The sequence below is a fragment of the Cylas formicarius genome, unplaced genomic scaffold (genome assembly GCF_029955315.1).
Source record: "Cylas formicarius isolate icCylForm1 unplaced genomic scaffold, icCylForm1.1 PGA_scaffold_12__32_contigs__length_19106922, whole genome shotgun sequence".
NCBI lineage: Eukaryota > Metazoa > Arthropoda > Insecta > Coleoptera > Brentidae > Cylas > Cylas formicarius.
The window spans coordinates 5,649,187-5,673,084 of NW_026844225.1; the positions used below are offsets into that span (position 1 = coordinate 5,649,187).

At 36.5% G+C, this 23,898-nt stretch overlaps 3 protein-coding genes across 13 annotated transcripts; 1 reads left to right on the forward strand and 2 right to left on the reverse strand.

The window, feature by feature from the left end:
- Nucleotides 1-1,554: 1,554 nt before the first annotated feature.
- LOC132708501 (clotting factor B-like) lies at nucleotides 1,555-10,269 on the reverse strand. Of its 3 annotated transcripts, XM_060680826.1 has the most exons (7): nucleotides 8,214-8,250; nucleotides 5,015-5,236; nucleotides 3,542-4,085; nucleotides 2,955-3,388; nucleotides 2,708-2,900; nucleotides 1,933-2,350; nucleotides 1,555-1,870 (listed from the first exon to the last, which is right to left on the reverse strand). In XM_060680826.1, the coding sequence occupies exons 2-7, from the start codon at nucleotides 5,049-5,051 to the stop codon at nucleotides 1,712-1,714; spliced, it is 1,785 nt and encodes a 594-aa protein (XP_060536809.1). In that variant the 5' UTR covers nucleotides 5,052-5,236; nucleotides 8,214-8,250; the 3' UTR covers nucleotides 1,555-1,711. The 3 variants fall into 3 exon arrangements, with proteins under 3 accessions (XP_060536809.1, XP_060536810.1, XP_060536808.1); XM_060680827.1 differs by lacking the exons at nucleotides 5,015-5,236; nucleotides 8,214-8,250 and adding an exon at nucleotides 10,153-10,269; XM_060680825.1 differs by lacking the exon at nucleotides 8,214-8,250 and having other exon boundaries at nucleotides 5,015-5,429.
- LOC132708500 (very long-chain-fatty-acid--CoA ligase bubblegum) lies at nucleotides 8,983-13,894 on the forward strand. 9 transcript variants are annotated; one of them, XM_060680816.1, is made up of 11 exons: nucleotides 8,983-9,000; nucleotides 9,269-9,323; nucleotides 10,638-10,869; nucleotides 11,071-11,205; nucleotides 11,436-11,631; nucleotides 11,693-11,794; nucleotides 11,877-12,274; nucleotides 12,330-12,568; nucleotides 12,619-12,869; nucleotides 13,351-13,702; nucleotides 13,758-13,894. In XM_060680816.1, the coding sequence occupies exons 1-11, from the start codon at nucleotides 8,986-8,988 to the stop codon at nucleotides 13,832-13,834; spliced, it is 2,052 nt and encodes a 683-aa protein (XP_060536799.1). In that variant the 5' UTR covers nucleotides 8,983-8,985; the 3' UTR covers nucleotides 13,835-13,894. The 9 variants fall into 9 exon arrangements, with proteins under 9 accessions (XP_060536799.1, XP_060536800.1, XP_060536802.1 ...); XM_060680817.1 differs by having other exon boundaries at nucleotides 8,985-9,000; nucleotides 10,662-10,869; XM_060680819.1 differs by lacking the exon at nucleotides 8,983-9,000 and adding an exon at nucleotides 9,070-9,212.
- Nucleotides 13,895-14,788: 894 nt separating this feature from the next.
- On the reverse strand, nucleotides 14,789-22,252 carry LOC132708499 (protein patched). Its single transcript, XM_060680814.1, has 6 exons — nucleotides 21,985-22,252; nucleotides 21,178-21,393; nucleotides 18,048-18,574; nucleotides 17,514-17,994; nucleotides 16,829-17,449; nucleotides 14,789-16,625 (listed from the first exon to the last, which is right to left on the reverse strand). The coding sequence occupies exons 2-6, from the start codon at nucleotides 21,304-21,306 to the stop codon at nucleotides 14,790-14,792; spliced, it is 3,594 nt and encodes a 1,197-aa protein (XP_060536797.1). The 5' UTR covers nucleotides 21,307-21,393; nucleotides 21,985-22,252; the 3' UTR covers nucleotide 14,789.
- Between the last annotated feature and the right edge of the window lie 1,646 nt (nucleotides 22,253-23,898).

Sequence of the window (23,898 nt, forward strand, 5' to 3'; positions counted from 1 at the left end):
GTGGAAGCAATGTATGTAGGAGTAAATTATATTTAATGTACTATATGCTCTCCTAAGCTTATAAATAAGATGCTCCCCAAATCTAAGTTTATAGCCTAAATACAGGTCCAAGCTTTTACACGAATCAGAAAATTGCAACTTTTATTAGAACTTCACAGACGACTTTGAGGGAGTATTTTTAAGTGATCATTGGCATAACGAGTTTTTGGGTACATTTTTGCAAAACAACACGAATTCATTCACTGACATGACCTTCAGAATTGACAAACGTCAAAATTCAAGCCTCACCGTAAAATCTCCGAAAACATCCGATTGCTTCCAAACCCGCGCGATAATATCCCGGAAACATCCGAAGTTGGAAAAGTGACGCTTTCCGCACGGTAGATCAGTGTATAATTAGGCATTTTACAGAAGATAGTAGAAAAAGATTGTTAGGATACACAATTTAAAATTATTTTAAATTCAACGGGGTGACTCAAAAAACCGTAACGAACAAAAAAATACATTTAAAAAAAATTGAACATAGTATTTTTAAATTTCGTTTTGAATCTCTTTTACAATTCTTCAAATTTATTATAAATAATAATATATTTTAATTTTTCTAAAAAAATGTTAGTTTTCGCACACACATTAGATTTATGTACGTATTATTATTAACAGCGAATTCAAAACAAAATTTAGAAGTAGGTTGTTCAGGTACTCCGGATTTAACATCGATGCTATTTGAACGCGTTCAATCATTCAGCCCAAAAAATCTTAATATGGAGCCTAAAAGGTCGTGATTGACGCCCTACTAAAATCTATCTACCAAACTGTCGAAGTTTTCCCACTTTCAATGGCTTCTGCAAGCGCACTCCCAAAAGTAAATCGTGAATCCTGCTGCTTTTCAGGCAATATTTTATTTTTGTTGAAAAAATTTCTTAATTGAATTTTCTTTACTTTTTCTAGAATTTTTGAGAAGTAGCAAAATAATTATTCCATGTTATTATTATTACTAAACTGGCAACCTTTTTTTTGTTTTTAATGACATCGACGGTTTTAAGGTCACTCCATTTCTCCTTAATGGTAGACGTTTGAAATTTATTTTGTAAATAAGTCCTTTTCTCCCACAAGTGTTTTTAATATATACTTAATATTGAAATTTTTCCTAATTATCACAAATTTATTTTATACAACAATTTAAAATCAATATCACGCTCCCAAATAATGTGATGACAGTGAATATTTTCTAAATCTCTCTTAATTTATTCTTAGTACTCTGTGATCAACAGGAACCTTCTCAAAAGCAGCGACAACGAAAGTGATCACATTCCACCCTGAAAAACATCCGAAAAATTTTTTCAAATAAGATCTAATAAATTCGAGTTGGTTCGTTAATATATTGTTTTATCCCAAAATTGCTTGTCACAGATTCCAACCTTTCGATAAAATTCCTACTAAAATTTAACATATTTACTTTGAATTGGGTGTGTATCTTCATCAAAGTCTTTTGCTTATTATTTTGGAAGAGCGGATAAAGGTAAAAAATACTTAGGAATTTTAAGTAGTGACCATTATTCTTAATAACATTTAACATATAAAAATTATATACATTATCACAATGTCGGTATAATCTAAATATTCAGAATAAATACGAATCGTAGCTTAATTATATTTATCACTTCGCACCTTTTCGGTTAAAAACTCCTGTTAAAATGGCTAAGTACACTATTTAAGTACTTGTGTTTTCTTGAATCCAATCTAAATACTCCGTCACGCGAGTGTAGACTCCGGGATACCCTGGTTCTCCACATTTGTTACCAAACGATACAACCCCTACTTGTATCCACCTGGTATTCCAATGAATCATCAACGGTCCACCCGAATCCCCCTAAAACGAAATTATTTATTCTTACGTTCACACTAGGCTGTTTTCTATTTCCAATTTCTTACTTGGCAGGCATCTGTGCCTCCCTCTGAATATCCGGCGCAAATAAAACTGGCCGTAATGGGTTGAAAGTAAGCCTGATTACAATCATCGTTCCTCCAAATAGGTAAAACAGCTTGCCTTTGGGTGGTACTCTCTTTTCCGCCGTAAAAAGTAGTGCCCCATCCGACCACAGTGGTTCTTCTTCCAGCGAAATCCTCTTGCTTTAGTTCCGGTGGTGGTAAGCAAATGGGAATTACATACTTCGTTTTCCGCGCTGGTCGGTCCAGTTTTAAAATCGCGATATCATTGTAAAAACCAACCCTACTGAATTGTTTGTGTGCTCTCACATCAGTGACCTTAAATGTTACAGGGGCTGAAGGTTCGTCGTCTCTCTTTAGGTCAATATCTCCTAACCGAACTGTAAATTGTCTGGCGGAGAACCTGAAAACCAGCCGAACTTATCAACAAAATCTCATAATGGGTTTTTAATCGCTCATGTTAAATTAAGGGGAAGGGATGATGCCTCATTTTTCTGTTATTCACTACCTACCAACAATACCGAGAACCATGGAGTCAACAATCTTTTACGGTATAGACAATGTCTATTTTGTGCACCATATAAGGTTTGTATTGTAATAAAAATGGGTAAGTTAAATGCAATTAATTTTTCAGAAAATAATAATTCGAAGATAGCTGCAAAAAGAAAGTGAAAAATTATAAGTTTAACGTATTAAATCGATCGCGTTATTTTGTTTTATCGTTCTTATCAAATAAGCATAAATAAATGTATTTGCTCACGGTCTTTGTCTGGAGTCTCTTGTGCAATGGGCCGCTGTCAAGATATGGGTGGCTGAAATAATAGTGCCTCCGCACCAGAACTCGATTCTTCTAGAACCATGGAGAAATATGGCGGCCATCCAAGGCCATCGACCTGGTAATGATTCTTCACCACCAACTACACGGAATTTTGCCGATTCCGGCTGGCCACACTCTAAAATAAACCTTCGGATAGGACGGCAATGCGATTGATGGTGTTACCGTTTACCATCTGGATGAACAAAATTATTTATCACGGGCATAGTTGATTCGCTAACAGGAGATCTAGCTGTTGAGGAGATTGCGACCAATGAAGTGATGTTGGATTTGGCTGTACTAGAAAACTCAAATGTAAATGGTCTTTTGGTCGTCGCTTGACCAATATTGAAATCTGATTCAAATTTGATCGGCTTGCTGGTAGTGGTTTTTTCGGTGTTATAATAAATCGATGCAAAAGTGGTCGGCTTGGTTGTAGTACTGACCGTCGCAGAGGTAGTACTGGCGGTCGATGTTGACGTGATCACAGGTTTCGGCTTCTTCTGAGCATTCTCATTGCGCGGGCAGCACACCCCGGGCAAAAACAAATCCTTAAAACATAAAGATTGGCGAAGGCTGTCCAAATTCAACAACAATTGTGGGCAGTCACCCAAATCGTTGCACGACCTAAAAACAACAAGAGCTATACATTATTTATAAATTTGTTTCAAATGAAACCAGCACCGCTGCTAACTCCATTATTATTGAAGTTACGAAGTTGTTTGGTTATATATAATGCCGGCTTTATTTGAAACAGCTTGTGCATTTTTTAAAGAATACCCTGGTAATCCGGATGGTGTAGTGCACCATCGAGACTCGTCGACACTTTCGTCTTCTTGTTCTCCATCGACTTTATTTTCCACTTTGTGCTTGTCATCTGTTTCCGGCAAAGGCAGTGCTTCCCTCACCAAAGGTGCGATGGTGTCTGTGACATTTCTCCCCAGTACATTTTTACTAATTGTATATAAAGCCGATGGCACTTCACGTGTTAATTTAGCACCATCACCACTCCTGGTGATATTGACTAGATATCTACCGACCGTGTTTAAAGCTCCCAGCGTTTCTGTTATTTTAGAAATCGTTTCGGGCTTCAAATGGCGTCCACTTTCGACATATTTGCTGTTTCTACGAAACGGGGGGTAATTTTCGTTATACAGACTGGGTTGGTAATATTGGCTGTTATCTACAGATCTAATACGGGAAATTTTAATCCACTTCGGTGGTTCCTCGGTTGTTTTCATGGACCACGGCTGGTAATTGTAATATTGGCCCGCAGTGTACTCATACGAAATGGGAAATAATATACACAGGATCATAAATCTACCTGAAATGCAATCGACACCAAAAATTACACACCAAATACGTTTAATTTTATTAAAAATCAAATTCTCAAAAATTATATTGCTAGCTCAAAATGAAACGCTGCAGCACAAAAGCATATATTAGAGCTTCGATCGTACTGCTTCCATCCACTCGCTGCACGTAAAATAAATAATTTGACGGTTCAATTTAATCCGAAAGACCGAGAGGTGTAAATAATATTGTCAGGGTTTTCTAGTTATTAGAGCGTCGCCTAAAAGAAAGAAGAAAGTGATTCAAATCGCAAAGCGAACAACAATGTTCGTATAGATCCATACAGTGTGTAATCACTAATAGATTTTGGCTTTATCCAAACATTTTCGTAATAGTGAGTATTTTTTTAAAATTAAATTATAAATTAATTTTTGGTCAATTTATTTTCAAAACGTACATCTGGTTAAGAAAACAGTTTTTAGACCCTTCCCACGCCCGAGATATATTATAAATAAATAAGAATTGGCACGATATGCGAAAAATCATTTCACTTTCTCTTAAGTTTTTCGATGACACGGAAGATCCGTTTCAGCGGCACCAAAACATTGCTACGTTGCGTAATAGATCCGCATGGAAATCCCTTTATTACGCAATACTGAAAAACCCCGGTGGACCTAGTTTCGATATATTTTTCACCTGGACATTCTAGAAATTTTATTAGAGCTGTTTATTACGGTCCTCGCAAAATTGACGACAAATAAATAAAACGCTTTACTTTCTATATCGGTTTCTATTGCGACTCCGTCGACGATCAACTGCGCAAGAATTCGCGGGAATTTCGAGATTTGAATAAACGTGGAAATTAGTGACAACAAAAATAAATATTTTTGAACGGACTAGGCTCTTTGCCGACGATTGAAGAAATATATTTTTATTTGTTAGTTAGTTATTTGAACATACCGACAAAAATTATCCGGAACTTCATCTTGAAATGCATGTATCCCAGTTTGTATCACATTCACGGTGCCAAGTATACTGCCAATGCTAAGAACGACATAAACACCAAACCTTGTCTTAACGTTTGACCCAAATTTTGGTTTCTGTAGACAGTTCAAAGAAAGTGACTGTTTGGTGTTGACTCCCTTCTTTCTTCAATTTTCTCCCACTCGTTGATGCTTTTTACTTTCGTTAAAGACGAATTTCACTTACGCATTTGAATAATTTGTTTATGTCTTAGTGTGTACGTAAAAGTAAATTCGTCGCAGCTGTGACGCGTGATATTAAAAATCGAAACAATAGTGCAGTGTCGGAAAGTTACGTACAAGCACTAGTTGCGCAGTTTGAAATGGACACAAGTTGACCAACGGCGTCTTCCCAGTTGGTATACTATCTAGGGTACCTCGAGCTGTATTTTTACTATTTACCCATTTATTTGTTAGTGTTTTAAGTCTCACTACTCGTAGGATAGTTTTATTAGTCTAATTTACAAAATAACAACTAAACAGAAAACAAGTAAATAAAATAATATGCTTGTTGAAGTTACACACCTATAGAAATTTCAATGAAGATGAATTGAAATCTAAAATTGTCCTTGGTATAAAACTTGCGGGAATACTTTTTTATATTGATTTTGGGTTTAGTGTTTTTCAATCAGATGATCCAGGAGTGTATACGAGCTCTTAAAGTCGTTAGATTTGCTTTAAAAAAAGATCAAAACCGTTAAAAACAAAGTGTTCTGAAGGAACCTTGGCGGTAGTGTTAGCACGTGTGTTACCATTTTTTTTTTAAATTGGTTACACCGTGTGAAGTCCCATTAAACGTTAAATAGCGTGAAGTAGTTTCGTAGCGGCCACAGCATTAAACGTGCTTAATCCTTCGTCACGTTCGTTTGAAAGGGTCCAGAACAATGGTGGCTATTATTACTTTTTAATGGGATTTCATGTTCGCAACGAACCGGGCAGATGTATGTTGGCCCCCGTTTTACGATTGCAAGCGGTCCAAACAATAATAATAAACTCGCTTGGATCACACCCGGCTATCATTAAATCACAGAAAGAGATCGATTTTAGTGTTTGTTGGGTTGAGAAATCGCTAGCTATAACCTAAGAAAACAAAAGAAGTCCATAAGTAATAAACATTCTGCGTATGCTTATGTTCAGCTTCATTATGGTTGCTGTTCTGTCGTGACCTAGACAATAAAAATTAATACGATCACCCACGACTGGTTATTAAAAGACTCGAACGCATGGTACATTTAAAATTTCGTGAGCACAAGTATATGTATTTATAAACCCGGAACTATTTTTCATTATTTATGAAGATCTGCCCATGACAGTCCAAAATATCTTAAATTACCGTAATATAATAAAATTTCATTTAACATTTCATCAATTTATTTCTAAAATTTTCGAAAGGCAAAGCGTGATTTTTATGCTAGACTACAATTATCTAATCAAAATTTTAAAAAAATGAAAAAACATATCCTTTATAAAAGTCACAATTTTCAAAAAAAAATGTCTGAAATCATAATTAAACTTCAATTTTGTAAATAATTTTGTTGTTGAATTTGTACTTACTATAACCGATTAGATACATATTTAGTTGGTATGGTCTGTTCACAGATATAAGAAAGTGACCAATTGCTTTTGAATGGGATTATCCAACGGTGGTCATTAACATACAATACAAGATTAATACCTAAAGTTGTGGTGTGGTGTGTTAAATTGTGGTCCGTAACAGAAAATAATTTTATACCTACCTGTGTTTAATATTCTTTGGTTTGGTATACTACTTAGTTTAAGTTTATTAGTAATCATTCTTATTTCGTGTGTAATACAGCGTGTGTTGAATCGTGTGCTAATTATGCAAAATAGTTGGGAGTCTAGAGTAGATCAGGAGATGCTCCCTCCCAAATGTAGAAAACACTATTCTATTGAGACTAAGGAAGTTATAAACAATGTTTATTTGACTCTCATTGAACGTGGTGTCAGCAAGCAAGTATCTTTAGCCAACATTAACCATATGGAAAATTGCGAATAATTCCATTTCAGCGAGGAAAAAAAGAAGCGATGCTGACATTTTCTCGAGTGTAGATGAAAGTGATCAAGATATAATACGGCGTAAAATTTACCAATTATACGAGGAACAAAGCGCGCCTACATTAGATATCTTAATTAGGAGGCTTGAAAAAAATGAAACTGGTGTTAAATGTGACAGAACTACCTTATGGAAGTGTATTCAACACATGGGTTTTAGATTTAAAAAAATTGACTAAAGGCAAGTTTTAGTGGAATCTTTTAGAATTCGGAAATGGCGACTGGAATATCTAGAAAAAATTAGGATTTACAGAAAACAACAAAGGCCAATTATTTACTTGGATGAAACCTGGTTCAACCCTTATGATACCCCGGAAAAGGGTTGGGTTGACTCAACTGATAAGTGTAAAACAAACGCGCCATCAAAAAGAGGTAAAAGAATAACTGTTTTGCATACTGGCTTTAAAGATGGTTGTATTCCAAATTGACTTTCTCTGATTCTTCTCTGGATTACCATGAAGACACCACCGCTGATTTATTTGAAAGCTGGTCTAAAAACAAACTAGTTCCAAATATTCCACCTAATAGCGTAATTGTAATGGACAATGCAAGTTATCACAATAAACAGTTAACCAAAACCCGTTCCTCACGTGACACAAAACAAACAATCCAAAAATACATGTATAATAACGACATTTACTTTCACGAAGATTATACCAAAAAGCAATTAATTGAGGTTCTACAAAGCTTGAACCTACAAAAAGAATACGTCTGTAATAATTATGCAAAAAATCTAGGGCATACAGTTTTAAGGCTTCCACCTTCCCACTGCATATCTAATCCCATTGAACATGTTGGGCAAAGTTGGGCAAATTCTGTTAAACATATAGAAAAAGCAGAACAATCGTATATCCATATTGTAAATAATATAGAACAAATAATAATTAGAACAGCGATAGTGATACTGATATATTATGTGAATAATTTTAAGTAATTTAAGTAGGTAATAAAAATAATTTGTAATTTTATTTTAGATTTAAACATAAATACATAAATACATAAATATTGTTTAGTATCTTCCCTAACAAAACCCCAAATAATTAAATTCTAAGCAAAGTACGGACCTGTTCGGCCATATTTCATTCTTGCAGCTTGCCGGGGTCTTTCCTTAATTCGTATCAGTTATTCACTTTCTTATATCTATGAACAGACTTTAACTCTCGACCTTGTTGGTTTGGCTGCATTAGGAGGTGAACTTAGGCATTTTTCAATTGGTGATAAAAAAAACACCTTAAAAAAACACTACTGTTGACATTGAAAACCCCTTTCAAACACCCTCCAATGTTAAGGTCATCGCGTGGCAAGATTTATTTCAAAAGAATACAAGTTAAAATAATATCGATGGTCGGTGTTGATGTGTTTATAAGTAGTGAACGATGTCAAGTTTATCACAAAGAAACACTTTATTGCTTACTATGAATGATTTATTTTTATGGAAATATTATATACCGGGTGACACCGAATACGAGCTGACCACGGAACTGTTTCACTAAAACCAAATTATACAAGGTTTAGCTGTTGACTTTTTATCGTAAACTTGTTATATTTATTATGAATGATAAATGAATAACGTACTAAAGTATACCTAGGTGTTACTGGAATTCCATCTTAGATGGGGTGCAATAAATCGGCAATATTAAACTTGATTCATATATTTTAGCGAAGACGCTAGTAAAAGAATACTCCGTGCTTTTGACGTTAAGGGTGATGATTTTTTGGTATCAATTAACCATTATATATAATTCCTGACCACCCAGTAAAACTCATTGCGCTGGTCAATTTTGTCGGTGGCGATAATAATATTAAAACGAATTTTATTCGGTGCTCGACTTATTCATGATCGCATCTTGGGTAAGCGGTTTTATCATTTGGTCCGTATTTTGCAATTATTATAATTCGATAACTGAAAAAGTACGATTGCAGTGGATAATGAACGTGAAATTAATTTTTTAAACTAACATGTTTTATTGAAACGAACGAAAAGTGAAATAAATTAAAATTGCTAGGAATCACCAGAAGCTTTCTACGGTTGGAACAAACTTGCATGTAATTTTCTCGAATCAGTAATTTTTTTTAACTATTGTTTTACATTGGCCTAACATTGTTTATGGATTTTCAGAGACCGTTAGTTTGGACTTATGACTGCGTAAAGATGGTTCAAGAATCATTTGATGGTACGTACATATTTATAAAATACTGCTCATTGCGCCGCCACTGAGGCAAACTTCATTACTTTATCGTTAGTAAATGAACCGATTAATTAAGCAAATACTATAAAAATAGCGCCAAATTGTGTGATAACTGTTCAGGTAAAAGTATCGGTGAGGATTCCCCACTACAACAATTCGTTGAAACATTTGGGTTTTGCTTCGGGAAAAAATGTAATCGCACGTGCACTTCTGTAAAACAAACACGACAGATTGCGGCTTAATGAAATTTCGTAGATAATGTTGTTGATATCCTATTTGCTTGTTACTATTTTCTGAGATTCGCTTTCTTGGTGAAAAAGATGTGTATAAGTGCGTGTCTATGTGCCTGTAAGTTCCGGTAAATTTAAATATGGGTATGTTTACGGCTAATAACTTAGAACATAGTTTAATTAACAGCTGATATATTTTCGTTAGATCGGAACGTCTTGAAGTTAAGTCTAAATAAAACACTCAACGATACGAACTCTTATAAACTCATTTGGATTAAGTGGATATGTTATACAAGGACCACGAGAATAGCAATCAATATTTAATTAAAATAATCAGTTTATTTAGTACGCGTACCGCTCTCCTCACTGCCCTTCCGAAAATTGAATAAATATCGGGGTTTCCGAATAATTAGTTCACACTTTCTTATAAAAACCATTAAATATTAATGTTCCACTCATTAACAAGCTACAAAATGAAAAATATAAATTCAGGCTGTTGCCAAATCGGTCAACGAATTAAACGCAAACGATTCCACTAATTTGGTCTATCTGCATGAAAGGTCAAATTTTAAATAAAACCGAACCTTCTAACATCATCCGATTGATTTCAAAGGTCGATGAATTAAATACTGTTAATTTGGGTCCACTGATTTGCTTGCGCTAGTTGTATATTCCCCTAAATGCTATTTGTTAAACGGATTAATTTACTAAATGCGGCACAAAACTTATCACCAGACTAGTTCAAAGTCTGAAAATATATTGAAATACGTGTTTTACCATTTACCCATAACTTGCACACAAGTTTTTCTAAAAAAAACAGTTGTAGTTATAGTGAACTTTGACTTCATTAAGCTGTTTCGTGTATACAGGGTTATCGGTGTTTCTAGCGCACATGTGCTTTTTTTAAAAGACAATAACAAGATAGGGGTAAGAATTCGTCAAAAGTGCTTTAATATTAATTTAATATTGAAGCTTTATTATAAAATTTTATTGATTTGAATTTTAGTTTCTAATTTCATTTGTATAAAAATATTTGGAAAAAAATGTGTTAATTTGATTTTTTTTTTAGACATGCACATCCAACTGTTTTCAGGGCCAGATCAAATAAAACCCGCTGAAAATTACACAACATGCGACCCAGCGGGATGTGTTCAGTTGCGCATTCCAGATTCCGGGAAAGCCTTAGAAACCATACCACCAAAATCAGTACCATCATTTATTAAACGCATTGTGGATGAGTTTCCAAACCATCCTGCTTTAGGCAGGAAAATTAATGGAAAGTGGGAAACAATTACCTACACGTACGTACTTCTTCTAAATGTGATTTGTTTTTCAGCAGGTCCAAAATATTCCAGTGTTCCTGTTTTTACGTCACTTATTATTTATCTATTCATGAGGAATGATTTCTGCTTCTTTCATTTCATTTACCCAGTAAATTACTAATACTGTATTACTAATAACTTGTAAATGTTTTTTAATTTGTTTTTGTCATTTATTTTCAGGCAATATTTAAACTACATCAAAACATGTGCGAAAGCTTTCATTCAAGTGGGTCTGGAGCCGCGACATTCGGTCTGTATAATCGGGTTCAATAGTATTGAATGGTTTGTAGCTGATTTGGCCGCTATTTTCGCTGGGTAATTTCTATTCATTACTAGCTAATAGACGACACATTTTTAAAAAATTGCCCGTTATAGCGGACATATATGGTTTACGTAGTTGCAAAATACCTTGCGCTATTTTCGTTTTATATCGTCATAAACCCAAGCAACCTCATCGTTTTGGGTTTGCAATTGCGCAAATATTTCCTTAGCAGCAGCGGCGACTCGTTGGACAACCATAGTAGGCAATATAAGTATGTTTTTAGAGGTATCGCGGTTGGAATTTATACGACAAATTCACCGGAAGCATGTCAACACTGCGCCGAAGTAAGCAGGGCCAATATTATCGTGGTGGAAGATGATCAACAACTGCAAAAAATACTTAGTATAAAAGCCAACTTGCCAAAATTAAAAACAATTGTACAATATACGGGCGAACCAAAACATCACGGAGTTTTAAGCGTAAGATTAAAGATGTAAATCAAATAAACCCTCGGTACGCATGTATGGTTTTAACTTACAGTGGGACAAGTTGATGGAAATCGGCAAAGCTCGATCGGACGATTTACTGAACGAGAGATTGAGTAATATTGCTTCAAATGAGTGTTGTACACTCGTTTTTACTGTAAGAATATTTTCGTGTAAAATGATTCACAAATAACGTCAAAAGTTTTTGAATGTATATTATTAAAGATGTGCTTTTTCAGAGCGGCACCGTGGGTAATCCAAAAGCTGTAATGCTAAGTCACGATAATTTGACATGGGACGCGATGGCAATAGCGGAAAGAATTCGACCCGGTAGAGGGTGTGAAAGCTTAATAAGTTATCTCCCTTTGAGTCACGTTGCAGCGCAAGTGGTGGACATTTATCTAGTAGTATATATGGGTGGGACCACTTATTTCGCTGATAAAAATGCACTCAAAGGAAGCCTAATCAATACGCTGCAAGAAGTGCAACCCACAAAGTTTTTGGGAGTTCCGAGGGTCTACGAAAAAATTTACGAGAAAATGCAGGAAGTTGCGGCCCAGAATGGATTCATTAAAAAAACTATAGCAACGTGGGCCAAGCAGCAGACGTTGCGGCATCATTTAGCGTTGATCAGCGGGTTGGTCATTAATTCAGGGGGACATTGTTTTCATAGTTACTAAAAATGTTTGCAGAGAAAATTCAAAATCGTGGAGCTACTCTATAGCAAGTTCGTTGATCTTCAAGAAAGTTAAACAAGCGCTGGGCCTGAGCAGATGCACTTATTTCTGTTCAGCGGCCGCTCCGTTAGCGACTGACATTAAAAAATATTTTCTGAGCATCGACATGCCAATTATGGAGTGTTTCGGCATGTCCGAAGCTAGTGGTGCCCATACTATTGCCATTGAATCAGCTACCAACTTAAATACTATTGGTTGGTTCTTGAATGTATTGCATGCCTATGTTTAACGCGGTTTTCTCTAGGTATGACCATTCCCGGAATGAAAACGAAAATATTCAACCCAGATGAAGAAGGTCAAGGTGAACTTTTGATGATGGGAAGACACGTTTTTATGGGGTACCTGAACGATATTGAGAAAACCAACGAAGTTATCGATGAGGAGGGATGGCTGCACACCGGCGATTTAGGAAAAGTAGACGAAAAAGGATTCGTATACATTACGGGACGACTTAAGGAAATCATTATCACATCTGGCGGGGAAAATGTACCTCCCGTAGGTTGACAAACTATTTATGCTATTATACACTGCCCGATACAAATACCGACTCATTAAAATATTTGCATTAAAGTTAATTACGCTGCCTATAACCGTGCTTTCGAAATAAATTGCTAGCGTTCCAAAATTAGTCATGAAGCTGATAAGTTAGTTAACTCTGTATTCCATGCATGGTTATTTATGGTACAATTAACCATAATTAATAATTAACTAATTTTGATGAACTTTTTTTCAATCGTTAGTTTACCTCGTTCGTGATAATAAAAAATATCACCACGACAAACAAATCTTTTCTTAAATTCAAATTACAATGACGATTTTGGAACGTATAATTTTCTTAATGATCGGTTAAGTTTGATATTGTTTTCCCACCTCATGTAATTTTAAGATCAATTTTTTTTCTAAAATTATATTATTTTATATATTATATATTATTTGACGGGTATTTTATTATTCAAGCTTGGGACGTTTGTTTTAGGTACCCATAGAGCAGCATGTGAAAAAAGAACTACCTGCACTGAGCAACGTATTTTTAGTAGGCGATAAGCGAAAGTTTCTTTCGTTGCTAGTAACTCTAAAAACCGAAGTCGATTCAGAAACTGGAGCTCCAAATGATTCACTTATTCATTCCGTACAAAGCTGGCTTCAAGGTTTGGGTGTCGCTGCTAAAACGGTAACTGAAGTTCTGGAAACTGGTCCTGATCAGCGAATTCTGGACGCACTTCAAGCAGGTATCGACAGAGTGAATAAAAAAGCAACTTCTAATGCACAAAGAATACAAAAGGTTGCGATATTACCTGCTGACTTTTCTTTGGCTACTGGAGAATTGGGTAGGTGTTTTTTTTTTCTTGCTTTGAGTAGAGAAATGTTTTTGTCTCGTTTCAGGTCCGACAATGAAAGTGAAGCGAAGGGTAGTTGAACAAAAATACAAGGAAATAATTGATAAAATGTATGCAGCTTAGCAACATAAAACAGTGATTTTGTCTAAATAATGATCTGGTGGTGTACTTTAAATAAAACAATTTATTTATCAAAATATTTTTTACAAAATAATATAAATAATAACCTCGAACATATAAATTTTACGTAAATTAATATCTTACATAGTTTGTTAAAAAAATAAATAAGTGAATGGTATACATATATGCAATATAAACATAATTTACATCCATATTAATCAATTCTATAGACAATAGGTTGGTGGTTATTAAGTTAAATATTTTCTAATGACATGAATTCTCACATTTTTCTTTATACTAAAATTGACGTTCTATGTAATCTCTAGTTTATATGGTGGCCGAATTAATTTATTTCTCAATTCAATTGGTAAAAAAATTCCACACCATACTGAACTACGAACAATATGTCGCTTGTAATTTTTAAAGTTTTTTAATGCGGATCCACCATCGATCAAGATAGGTGATGGCTTAATTGCATATTGCTTGTAGTCCTTAATACGCAATAATAATGCCGTCATTTTTCTAAGCTCCACGTAAGTGGTAATCAATTTTCACGCCACGAAATGAATAAAAAACATCATTTTGAGATTTGAAACCTGAATATTGTTTGTACTATTGTATAATGTTAGAGATTAAACGACGCCGTCAAGAGAAAAAAAAATGCAAAAATACCTAGATTTTGATACGGCAAAGTTAAGAAAAAATCATGCGAAATTTTCGTGGTAACTGAACATAATAAGTAACAACCAGCACAAGTCGATGAATATGGTACCCGTAGGCGGTTTTTAGTTGCTGGTGGTTCCCCATGCATGTCGTAAACTAAAACAACCGGCAAGGCAAATTAATCTTTGGTTGCGCAAAAAATTCGAGACGGATAAAAAAACAAAACCATTCCATATCGCCTTCGAAAAATAAAACGGATATTGCCTATAGAATCCATCGCGACGGTAATGAAATACTAGCTGGAAGTACAAGGCTCGGTTTCAGCAGTGCTATCACTGCTATCCGAGTCCTGTTTACAACATTTACATTGTTGCGGCTGCGGAGATTGTTTTTGTCTCGTCCGATTACATTTGGACGCACGATGACACTTACTACTGCACTTACTAGATCTGTACATGGGCGTCACTAGTTCGACTTTTATATTGGCCGTGGCGGTGACTTTAGTAGTGTAAGGTCCGCTAGAACTCGATTCTGGACTGCTATATTCAACAGTAACCTGGGGTTCGACTACTATACTTTGATTACAACTCTCTTCAGTTATAGTAGTCAGGCTCGTCTCTCTGGTTGCTTTGGTTGACGCGTTTCGTCTGGAAGGTTTCGAAAAGGACTTGGTTTTTTCCGGTATCGGTGGTGGCGGCGGTGGAGGTGGGGTAGAAATTCTATCGGTATGTTGGATAGGGGTAATTTCCGCTTTTGGCCCGACCAGCGCCAACATCATAGGGAAGAAGGTTAAGGAATTGATTAACGAGCCTCCAACGGAAATCAAAAGGATCATGAACAAATGATCATGAATGAATTCGAATTGCGAAATAACGAGTACCGACGAAGAAAGCAAAAGACCAACGTCTCCTTTTAGTATAGGGTCCGCGTTTATTTCCAGGGACATCCTAATACGTCTTTCGCGAATACCAACGGCACTTAAATATCCGATTGTAATAAGCAGAACGTTCCTACTTATCACAATAAAATGCAGCGCTCCCATTATACCGCTTAACGCGTTAATGTTCAACAGACACATAAGTAGCATCGCTATTAAGCTGCTTATCAGAGGGCACCAAAGTTTTGTCCATCTCACCAACACGCAAGCTACTAGAGCCGTAGAAGCTAACGTGAGCAAAAACTGCGCGGCCAACAGCTTATCAAGTAGTAGGAACTGATTGAAATAAGCGAAAATTAATCCAATTGGGTAATTTTTCAAACCCCTATTGTTGAATTCCTCCGATATATCCTTAATTTGTTTCAAACTGTCGATAATATTGCCGGTGTTTTTGAGATTCTTCAGATAGAATGGCATTTGCGCGTAAACCAACGGTTGCGATTTAGGAATTTTCAAGTCGAATTCGCTTTTTGAGCTATAGTACTGGAAGGGTTTGGGAGTGAGGTTTGCTTGAGAACTGGAATACGAGATCTGATCGTTACTATTCCACACTGATAAATAGTTGTAAAACGCTTTGGGATCTATAATACCATCTGTAACCAGTCTTTTCTTGAAAATTTGACTTTTATCCACTGGGAATTCCACAATACCGGTTTGCGCTAACAATTTGAACGCTAATACTGCTTTCTCGGTAGCGTTTCCAAACCACTTCTCGCTACTCAAGCAATTGGAGCTCCTGCTATGATCGAATTCCTGCTGTAAGTCCATTAAATAATCGCGAAAGTTTGCCAACCAAAAGTCGTTCATATTTAATCCACCATTGGAATCTTTAAGCACGTAGGGCACATGAGTGAGCGAGTTGTGATATTCGTAAAGAAGCGACTGACTAAACGGATATTCCAGCTCCGTGGTAACCAAATAGAAGTTGTAAAATCCGAAAAACTTATTTTGCGCTTCTAAGTATTTGTACTCTTGTGTGTTTTTTGGCAAAAACGTCGATAAACGCACGTCAAATCTCAATTTCAGAGCGTTATATACGAAAAATACCACCAATATGGTGTACGTAGCAGACACTATTCCTTTGACGAATGGTTTCACTAAAATCGAAGTGAAATAACGCGTCACGAAGTACGCCCCAATACTTCCTTTGTGTTGACAAACCGCCTCGTCGGTCAACAAATTCGTCCCGTGCTCCTGAAACAAGAAAACAAAACGTTCAATTTAATTTGCATTTGTTTTTAAAAAGTCGAAAGATTGCGCATCCACCGTCGGTCAAGAATAAACTTTAGTCCTTAACTGGAGATAAAAAGGCGCAAAGTGGTTTTAATCTTTTGAATTTAGATCATTTACAGTGTGAAATGAGTGGCGACAAAAACGAAATAAATGAAGAATCTTACGGGATCGTTGTTGTTTTGTGAAGCTGTCATCTTCGTCCGGTGTTCGCTGCGCAAACACGGTACGTCAGATTTTCTGCACCGTTGTTCCAACGCTAACAACGACGGGAACACTATCAACAACGCAGCACCGTGAAATAAAACTGTGACAGTACATTGCAACGCGAATACTCGTAAAGCCGGCACGGGCAAAATGGCGGCTGACAAAAATGCTGCGCAATTAATCAAAACGGCGGACATAATACTGGGACCGGTCCGAACTAGCACTTCCGGCGGACTTAAGTTTTTCACGTGAACCGATAACAAGAGGAACATTTCCCGCATCGCTAAACCGACGGTAATGAACGGAAGCACCTGAGTACTAAGCAAGTTCATGGGAAGACCGATTAAGCTGCAAACTCCTAAAGCAGCCGCGGCCGTGCTGGCTAAGACTAGAACTCCTAAAGCAGCTATTACCGACTGAGCTATCCATGCGTAAATGGCGACCACTGCTAACACTATTCCCAGCTTCATGATGTCCGTTTTCGAATACTCCCGCAGAATTTTGTTTACGTTCGCAGTTGAAAACGTAATGAACGAGTACGAGGACGAGTGACTTTGCAATTTTGACAAGCGATCGACTTCCTGCAACAACGAAACAACTTTCAAATAACACCCGAATTACATTACACGCAACGAATGATCGTACCTGTGCGAATTTTTTCTGCCAAGCGTTCAGAACCAACGTGGCCTTGTCTCTATTCCATCCGATGTGATGTACTTTGTAATGTCCGGACCAATACTCAAACAATTCGTGTTCGCCCATTAATTGTACAACAGTCTGTAAAGCTTTGGCATTTTTTATGTAACCCGATTTGTTTTTCTGCACCCCTCCGACAATCAAATCTTCTGGCCAGTGCATAAATTTCGCGGCAAATCCGTAACATCCATTCGTTAATTCCGCGCCAATATCCAAAGGGACGGTAGAATTGAAATTGGGCGCTGTTGTGGGACATTCCGAATCGTGGGGATCTAAACATGGCTTCTCTTGGTATCCCGTCGTAATACCGGCACGTTTCAAATAATCCTCGAGGGAGTGGTAATCAAAATTCGCTTCCTTTTGTTTGACCTTGCTGACTAGATCGCTTGGATTAAGATTGGTCCATTTTACTTGGTTACCGAAACCGTAGCTATAAACAAATAATTAATTATATAACAAGTTGCTCGCGCTGGTCACACTTACGGGATATGGACGGGATAATCAGGTCCCAGCAGCTTGGATCCCTCCCAAAAACAATCCAGAGGCGTGGCGATGGAGCACGGCATCATATTTTCGAACATTTGTTCTATATAATGGGCCTCGAAATTTGGTATACTGGGCGATTGACAAAAGTCCTTAAGGCGCCACGTCATATCGAACATATTTACAGTAACTTGGGTGGCTTTTTGGACTAGAGACAAATGTTCCAACAGACCCCGAGGATGTAGAAGGTTTACGTCGGGATCAATCCCCGTCTGCACTACCATCTGATGCGAAGAAAGCATCTCCCTGGGTGACGATTCCGGGGTATTAGAAGGTTCGGCCCAGAGCAGTTCGATGTCGGTGTGGAAGGTCATACTTTTCAAGCCGACCGAAAATGTGGCCAGCGCTAAAACGCTGACGAAAAGGAACTTTCCGGCGTGGGTATCCAGTATGCTTCCCAACGATTTTAACTGTCTCTGAATTCTACTTCGAATCCAAAGAATTCCCCGATCGCCAACGGCTTTATCCTGAAATATATTTTTTTTTTGAATGCCCGTCAATACTTGCTTAAATAATGAGTAGATATTTTAGATACTCGAATCGAAAAAGTTTCTCTGAGAACATCTGAGACATCTAGGTTTCCAGTCTAATTTTAATTAAATGTCAAGGAGTAGAAGGAACGCAAAAGCAAATACCCATGTTTTCAATTCTACGGTGTGTTCCTTCTACGTTCACGTATTAAACTGGCCAATGAATGAGCGAAAAGCTTCAACTTTACTACATCGAGGTAAGGCGTTGTTAATGTCCGCTATATTGCTAGATATTACGTTGGCGGGACAGCGACAGTAGAAAAACGCGGCGGATTAAATTTCAGAATATAATTATTATTGCGTTCATTAAGAAAAATTATCTCGGCAAGACTAGTTTCAGTATTTTATTTTTATTAAATCTGCAGCATGCTATAGATAAAACAGGACCGCTAGTCACGGCGTTTTATGGCGTAGTATACCCTATTGTAGTCGGGGCATTTAAAAATCGACCGACTATCTTACCCCTCTATGAATTCTCAGTATAATTTGTCGAATGCCGCGGAAAAAGTAGGGGGCCCGAATTTTCGGGACACGAAAGATAAACAAGAACGCAAGCTTTCTAGAATCCCTCCTGTAGATTCTTCGCGGCACAGCTGGTCCTTTTTGCGCTGTTGTCGCATGTTTAGAAATTTCCGCAGATTCCCGGATGTTTATGAGGTAACATCAACCAATTTAAGGTTTAAGCTTAAACTATTTGAAAATGTCCGGCGAGATTTTTAACTTCGCTTCGTTTAACCACAATGTTTTAAGTCATTTCCTAATGACGATAGTAACTGTACCAAATAAATTGGACAACGTTGTCATATTTAAATAAAATATTGCCAATTTTTGTTTATTGTTCGAATCGTATTAATTAACGTATTCAACATCGCATAAGTGTGAACGAAAATTGTAAAATCTCCCCGTGACGCACAAAAATTTCTTGATGTACCGATAATGATCGACGCTGTTAACTTTAATGATGGCGTTTATTAATGACACTGAATGTACGTTCCGCTGCCTACTCGAATATAACCTTTCTTTCGTTAAAGATAACGGATTAAAAATGTGGCAACGTCGCGTCGGTGCTTCGGTCCATAGCATTCGGACCACCCAAGCTGAGCCCTGACGTCACAGGGACCACCAGCGCTGCAGCCGTGCCTGCGGATGTGCTGTATCGCTAAGTTGCCGTATCGTAGGAAATATCTTGAAAAATTATGAAATTCTCCAAGGATTGGAACGGAATAAAAATGCTTGCTCGTAATGAGTGCAAACGATACGGAAATTCACAAAATGGGCGCTATACGCGAAATAAGTCTATTATTCTTGTTACTGCAATATTTCCTCTAATATATTTGCTAAATCAATAGTTGACTAGAAAACGGATCCATAATGATATTTAGACCACCCGGAGCCTTGGTTCACGATAATGCCACAAACTGTTTGTTGATGATCTAATGAATCATCTGAGATGTGCTTGGTCGAATATTATTTAGGCACCCATTTATTGCATAGTTTCTAATAAAACTTAGAGCGAGAGTTGAAGGTAATTGCTACGGCCATCCCAGAATACCGGAGAAATTTCGATTCTTAGAAATCTACCTGTTTGAAAGACCTAATTTCATTTTGACTGCTAGGTAGTCGTCCTCGTGACAATAGCATCTTAGCAACCGAAAATGTACAACCCAAATTGTTTTATTAAGAAAAAAGTTCGTTCTCCTTCGGGAGATTCAGTTTGTACGAAATCTCAAGAAATTCGTTAATTATTAAAATTAAATGGCGAAATTAGGAAACTCAACTGAAAGCTAATCGGTCCTAACAGAGTCGTACTTCGTAAATTCTACGGCAGACGATAACATTTAAAATACGTGCTATAGTTTAGTATTTATATTATTATTATTATTATTAGAATAGCATTAGTTTTTGAACGTCTATAATGACGACTTCACGTTAAGCAATTAAGAACCATGAAGTATTGAGCAGGGGCGGGCTAAGCCTTCCGCCCCTGGAGGGCCCTCACAGACCGCAGGTCGCAGGTAAGATAAGCCAAGGCAGCGAAGGCGGCCGCATTTGCCACGGACCACACACAGCGTGTCTATGCCGGTGGTCTGCCGCCAACCAAGGTTAGCGTAACGCGGCTTTACTAGAGCCCATAGCTCGGTGTTGCCAACATTTTTTAAACATCTTTAACGCTAATCAAACTGGTACTTGACTTTACAACGATTATGGCAAGTCAATTCGATTTTATTTTATTTTCACAATGTTTTATATGACTATTCTAGACGCTACTGCTACTGGATGTAAATTCGAATCCAAGTTGTTTGATTGTCTTTTTTTTGTCCTTGGCCAGTTGTAAATCAGGTCTGGCTACGCAAAATTGTCATCACACCTGATTGGTAAAAAAAAACGCTTGCCAGAATTGAAAATAGAGTTTTGTACCACCCGCACCAATCTTAGAGGAATAATTCAGATGATCGTTGGCGCGGTCGGTCTTCCTTTTGAAATACGATCACAAAACGGTTGATTAGAGACAAATTCGAAGATTCTGGATGGGGACTCACTTGATCAAGTTGAACCAAAGCAACATCTGCGTCCACCCATCCGGGCCTCGTGTACAAATCTGACTCGTGCCTCTCTTCCGCCGACGATTCCGATGGAGATGGCGGCATGGATGCCATCTTCGTCGGCATGAGCGCTTCCAGCAGCGAAGGACCGGCTCAAGCCCGGTGCACAACATTTGGCCTGCTACGCATCTCTGGCCATTTGTATTTTCCACACTGGTAGGAAACATTTACCCGTATTAAGCTATAGAAGAGCCCAGCGCTTAACACAAATAGCTAAACAAATTGCTATGTCATTAAATTATTAAATGAATTAAGAGCAAAGTAAACTGCGTGCGCATAAGGCAACACGCGTGTTATACTAATGGATTCGGATTTTGATGTTAAGACCGAATACTAACAATCGCATATTATAATCGTTCTACTTCGAGGAATTACATAAAGACTTAACAAAAATACTAATCATGAAAATAAGCGTTCGAAAATGTTTATTATTGACTATAATGTAATTTTAATAGCGTCTAACGCTTTAACAGAATTCTATCAAACATATCTGGCAACGCTGTTCAAAATATTATTTAAGAATGGGTCAGGCTTAGTGTTTTCCAATTTTTACATGGCACAGTAGAAAATCTGTAATTTTACACTTGCACGATGTGTCAGAAATAAAAATGCTGCAGTAGATACACGCCATAACAAAATAAATGGTAAACGCGCGCAAAAAGAACAACAATTTGGAACGAAAATAATAGCTAATAATAAACAGTGGCAAGTAATTACGAAAAAAAAAAGATAATAAAGTATTACCCATTACAACTGTCAAAGTGTTCCACAAAAGCACAAACGAAAACATTTTCTTCCGATTTTTCAAAAGTATTTTAGAGACTAAACTCTATTTGGAGAATGTACTTTTCATTTTGCACAACCACTTAACGAAATATTACGAAAGTTCGCGTGATTCTTCTACGTTCTTTAAATTCGTTAAATGACCAAACACACGGCGTTGTTTTGAAACGTTCTGAAGAAAGTAAACGAACACACAAACAAGCCATCCAACTCACGGTTCGCTGTAAACTGTAAAGCCAAAAGCCAGTCGTAGTACCGGCACGGAAAAGCTCTCCTCTGCCTACTCTCAGCGTACGATGGGGTCCGATCTTCTACGAATTAAGACCACCCACAATATGTAAATTCTCAAAATTACATGTGCTATGTTTTTTGTCACCATCTACGGACTACGACAATCATATGGGGTGACGGCGACTTTCGGTAATATGTACTCGTACTTTTCTTAATTTTTTGTGCCGGCGGTATTACAATCATTCAAGCCTCCCGTAATGATAATAATAATGTCCATCGATTTTCGAAAAGGAAAGTATGGAATACTATTAAGGGTTAATAAAATAGCAAAAAAAGAAGCAAAAAGTTAAACAACAGATACAAATATATTCAATGACAAAAAATTTATATCACACTCAAAATGATCGCATAGTTGGAATTAATTCATTATTAATTAATGTTTTAATTAGTTTCTAAAATAATGTAGAAGTAGTATTTTATTAATGAATTATGTTAGTCACAAGTTAGCTCTAAAATTACGAGTTAGGCAACATAATAATATGTTTTAATTAAAAGGATATGAAAATGTAAAACTATTCAATCTGGAAACAAGGTTCTCACGAATTAAGCAAAAATGATTAAACGAGTTTTCGCCACTAATGGACTGAAAAATTTTTTTTTTGAATGAGTTGCAATAGTTACTTAAGGTGTTTAAGTATAATGCGACTGAATTATTTAGCTTTCTGTATATATAATATATATTATACAAAAATACAATGAGAATTCTAAGTAAGTTTTACAACATCAACCAGATTCTTTTGCATGTGGCCACTTAGGGTTTTTAATTCGAAAAATGCAAAAATTTTAGATATTATTGAAACAAAATAACCCACCCATTCAACAATTTCTTCTCACGCTAACGATTTTAAACTCCAATACAGAATTAAGTTTGATCTTCTTCCGAATTACCATTAAATACTGGTTTTAGTAACCGCCGTGTAATTTTCTATAATGGATTTTAAATAATTTAATTGGATCTTTATGCGATACACGAATTTTTTGCGTAAGATTTATTAGGTTTAAAATAATGTAGAATTTGAATGTAGAACTTGAATGATTTAAGTTTCGTAAATGCACGACCACCCTGTACGCTGTGATCTACAAGTAAACAAATCTCGAACGAACAGAATAAATGTTTGCCTCGCCTGAATTGATATTCACAATAAAATTCAAGACTGAAGACAATCGTGTTAAAAGGCTTTCCCGAAATGGGACCACCCACGCGTTGATAAGCCATTACAAAAATAAAAATGAAATAAACGGAACCTGACACTAGTTGAACTGGAAAAAATGGAAGACAAATTAAGATTGAGTTCACAAACACTTTCTAATACACCTACACAGTTACAAATTATCAAATTATTATATTGTATTCCAGCCTAGATCTGGTTTGTTCCTAACTTCCCTGGCTTAGATGAAAAAAAAACGTATACTCTATTATTTATTATTATTAATTTTCTAAAAGTTTTTTCTATATTCTACATAAAATAATGTTCAATTTGAGATCTCTGAATACAAGGCAATGTGCAAAATATTTTTTGCTACATACTACAAAGATCAAATATTACTCAAAATATTCTACGAAGTTTCCGAAATAGTTCACTA

Excerpts from the sequence above, each read along its gene's own strand:
- LOC132708500 (XM_060680816.1), top strand. Across the intron at positions 11,795-11,876 it reads GTTGTACACTCGTTTTTACT|AGCGGCACCGTGGGTAATCC; the intron begins GTAAGAATATTT and ends GTGCTTTTTCAG. Across the intron at positions 12,569-12,618 it reads TACCAACTTAAATACTATTG|GTATGACCATTCCCGGAATG; the intron begins GTTGGTTCTTGA and ends GGTTTTCTCTAG.
- LOC132708501 (XM_060680826.1), bottom strand. The coding sequence starts at position 5,051 with ATGCATTTCAAGATGAAGTTCCGGATAATTTTTGTCG. Across the intron at positions 2,901-2,954 it reads TAATTTTGTTCATCCAGATG|AGTGTGGCCAGCCGGAATCG; the intron begins GTAAACGGTAAC and ends GGTTTATTTTAG. Across the intron at positions 1,871-1,932 it reads GAGGCACAGATGCCTGCCAA|GGGGATTCGGGTGGACCGTT; the intron begins GTAAGAAATTGG and ends ATTTCGTTTTAG.
- LOC132708499 (XM_060680814.1), bottom strand. The coding sequence starts at position 21,306 with ATGCCGACGAAGATGGCATCCATGCCGCCATCTCCATCGGAATCGTCG. Across the intron at positions 17,995-18,047 it reads GATTATCCCGTCCATATCCC|CTACGGTTTCGGTAACCAAG; the intron begins GTAAGTGTGACC and ends ATTTGTTTATAG. Across the intron at positions 16,626-16,828 it reads CACAAAACAACAACGATCCC|GAGCACGGGACGAATTTGTT; the intron begins GTAAGATTCTTC and ends TTCTTGTTTCAG.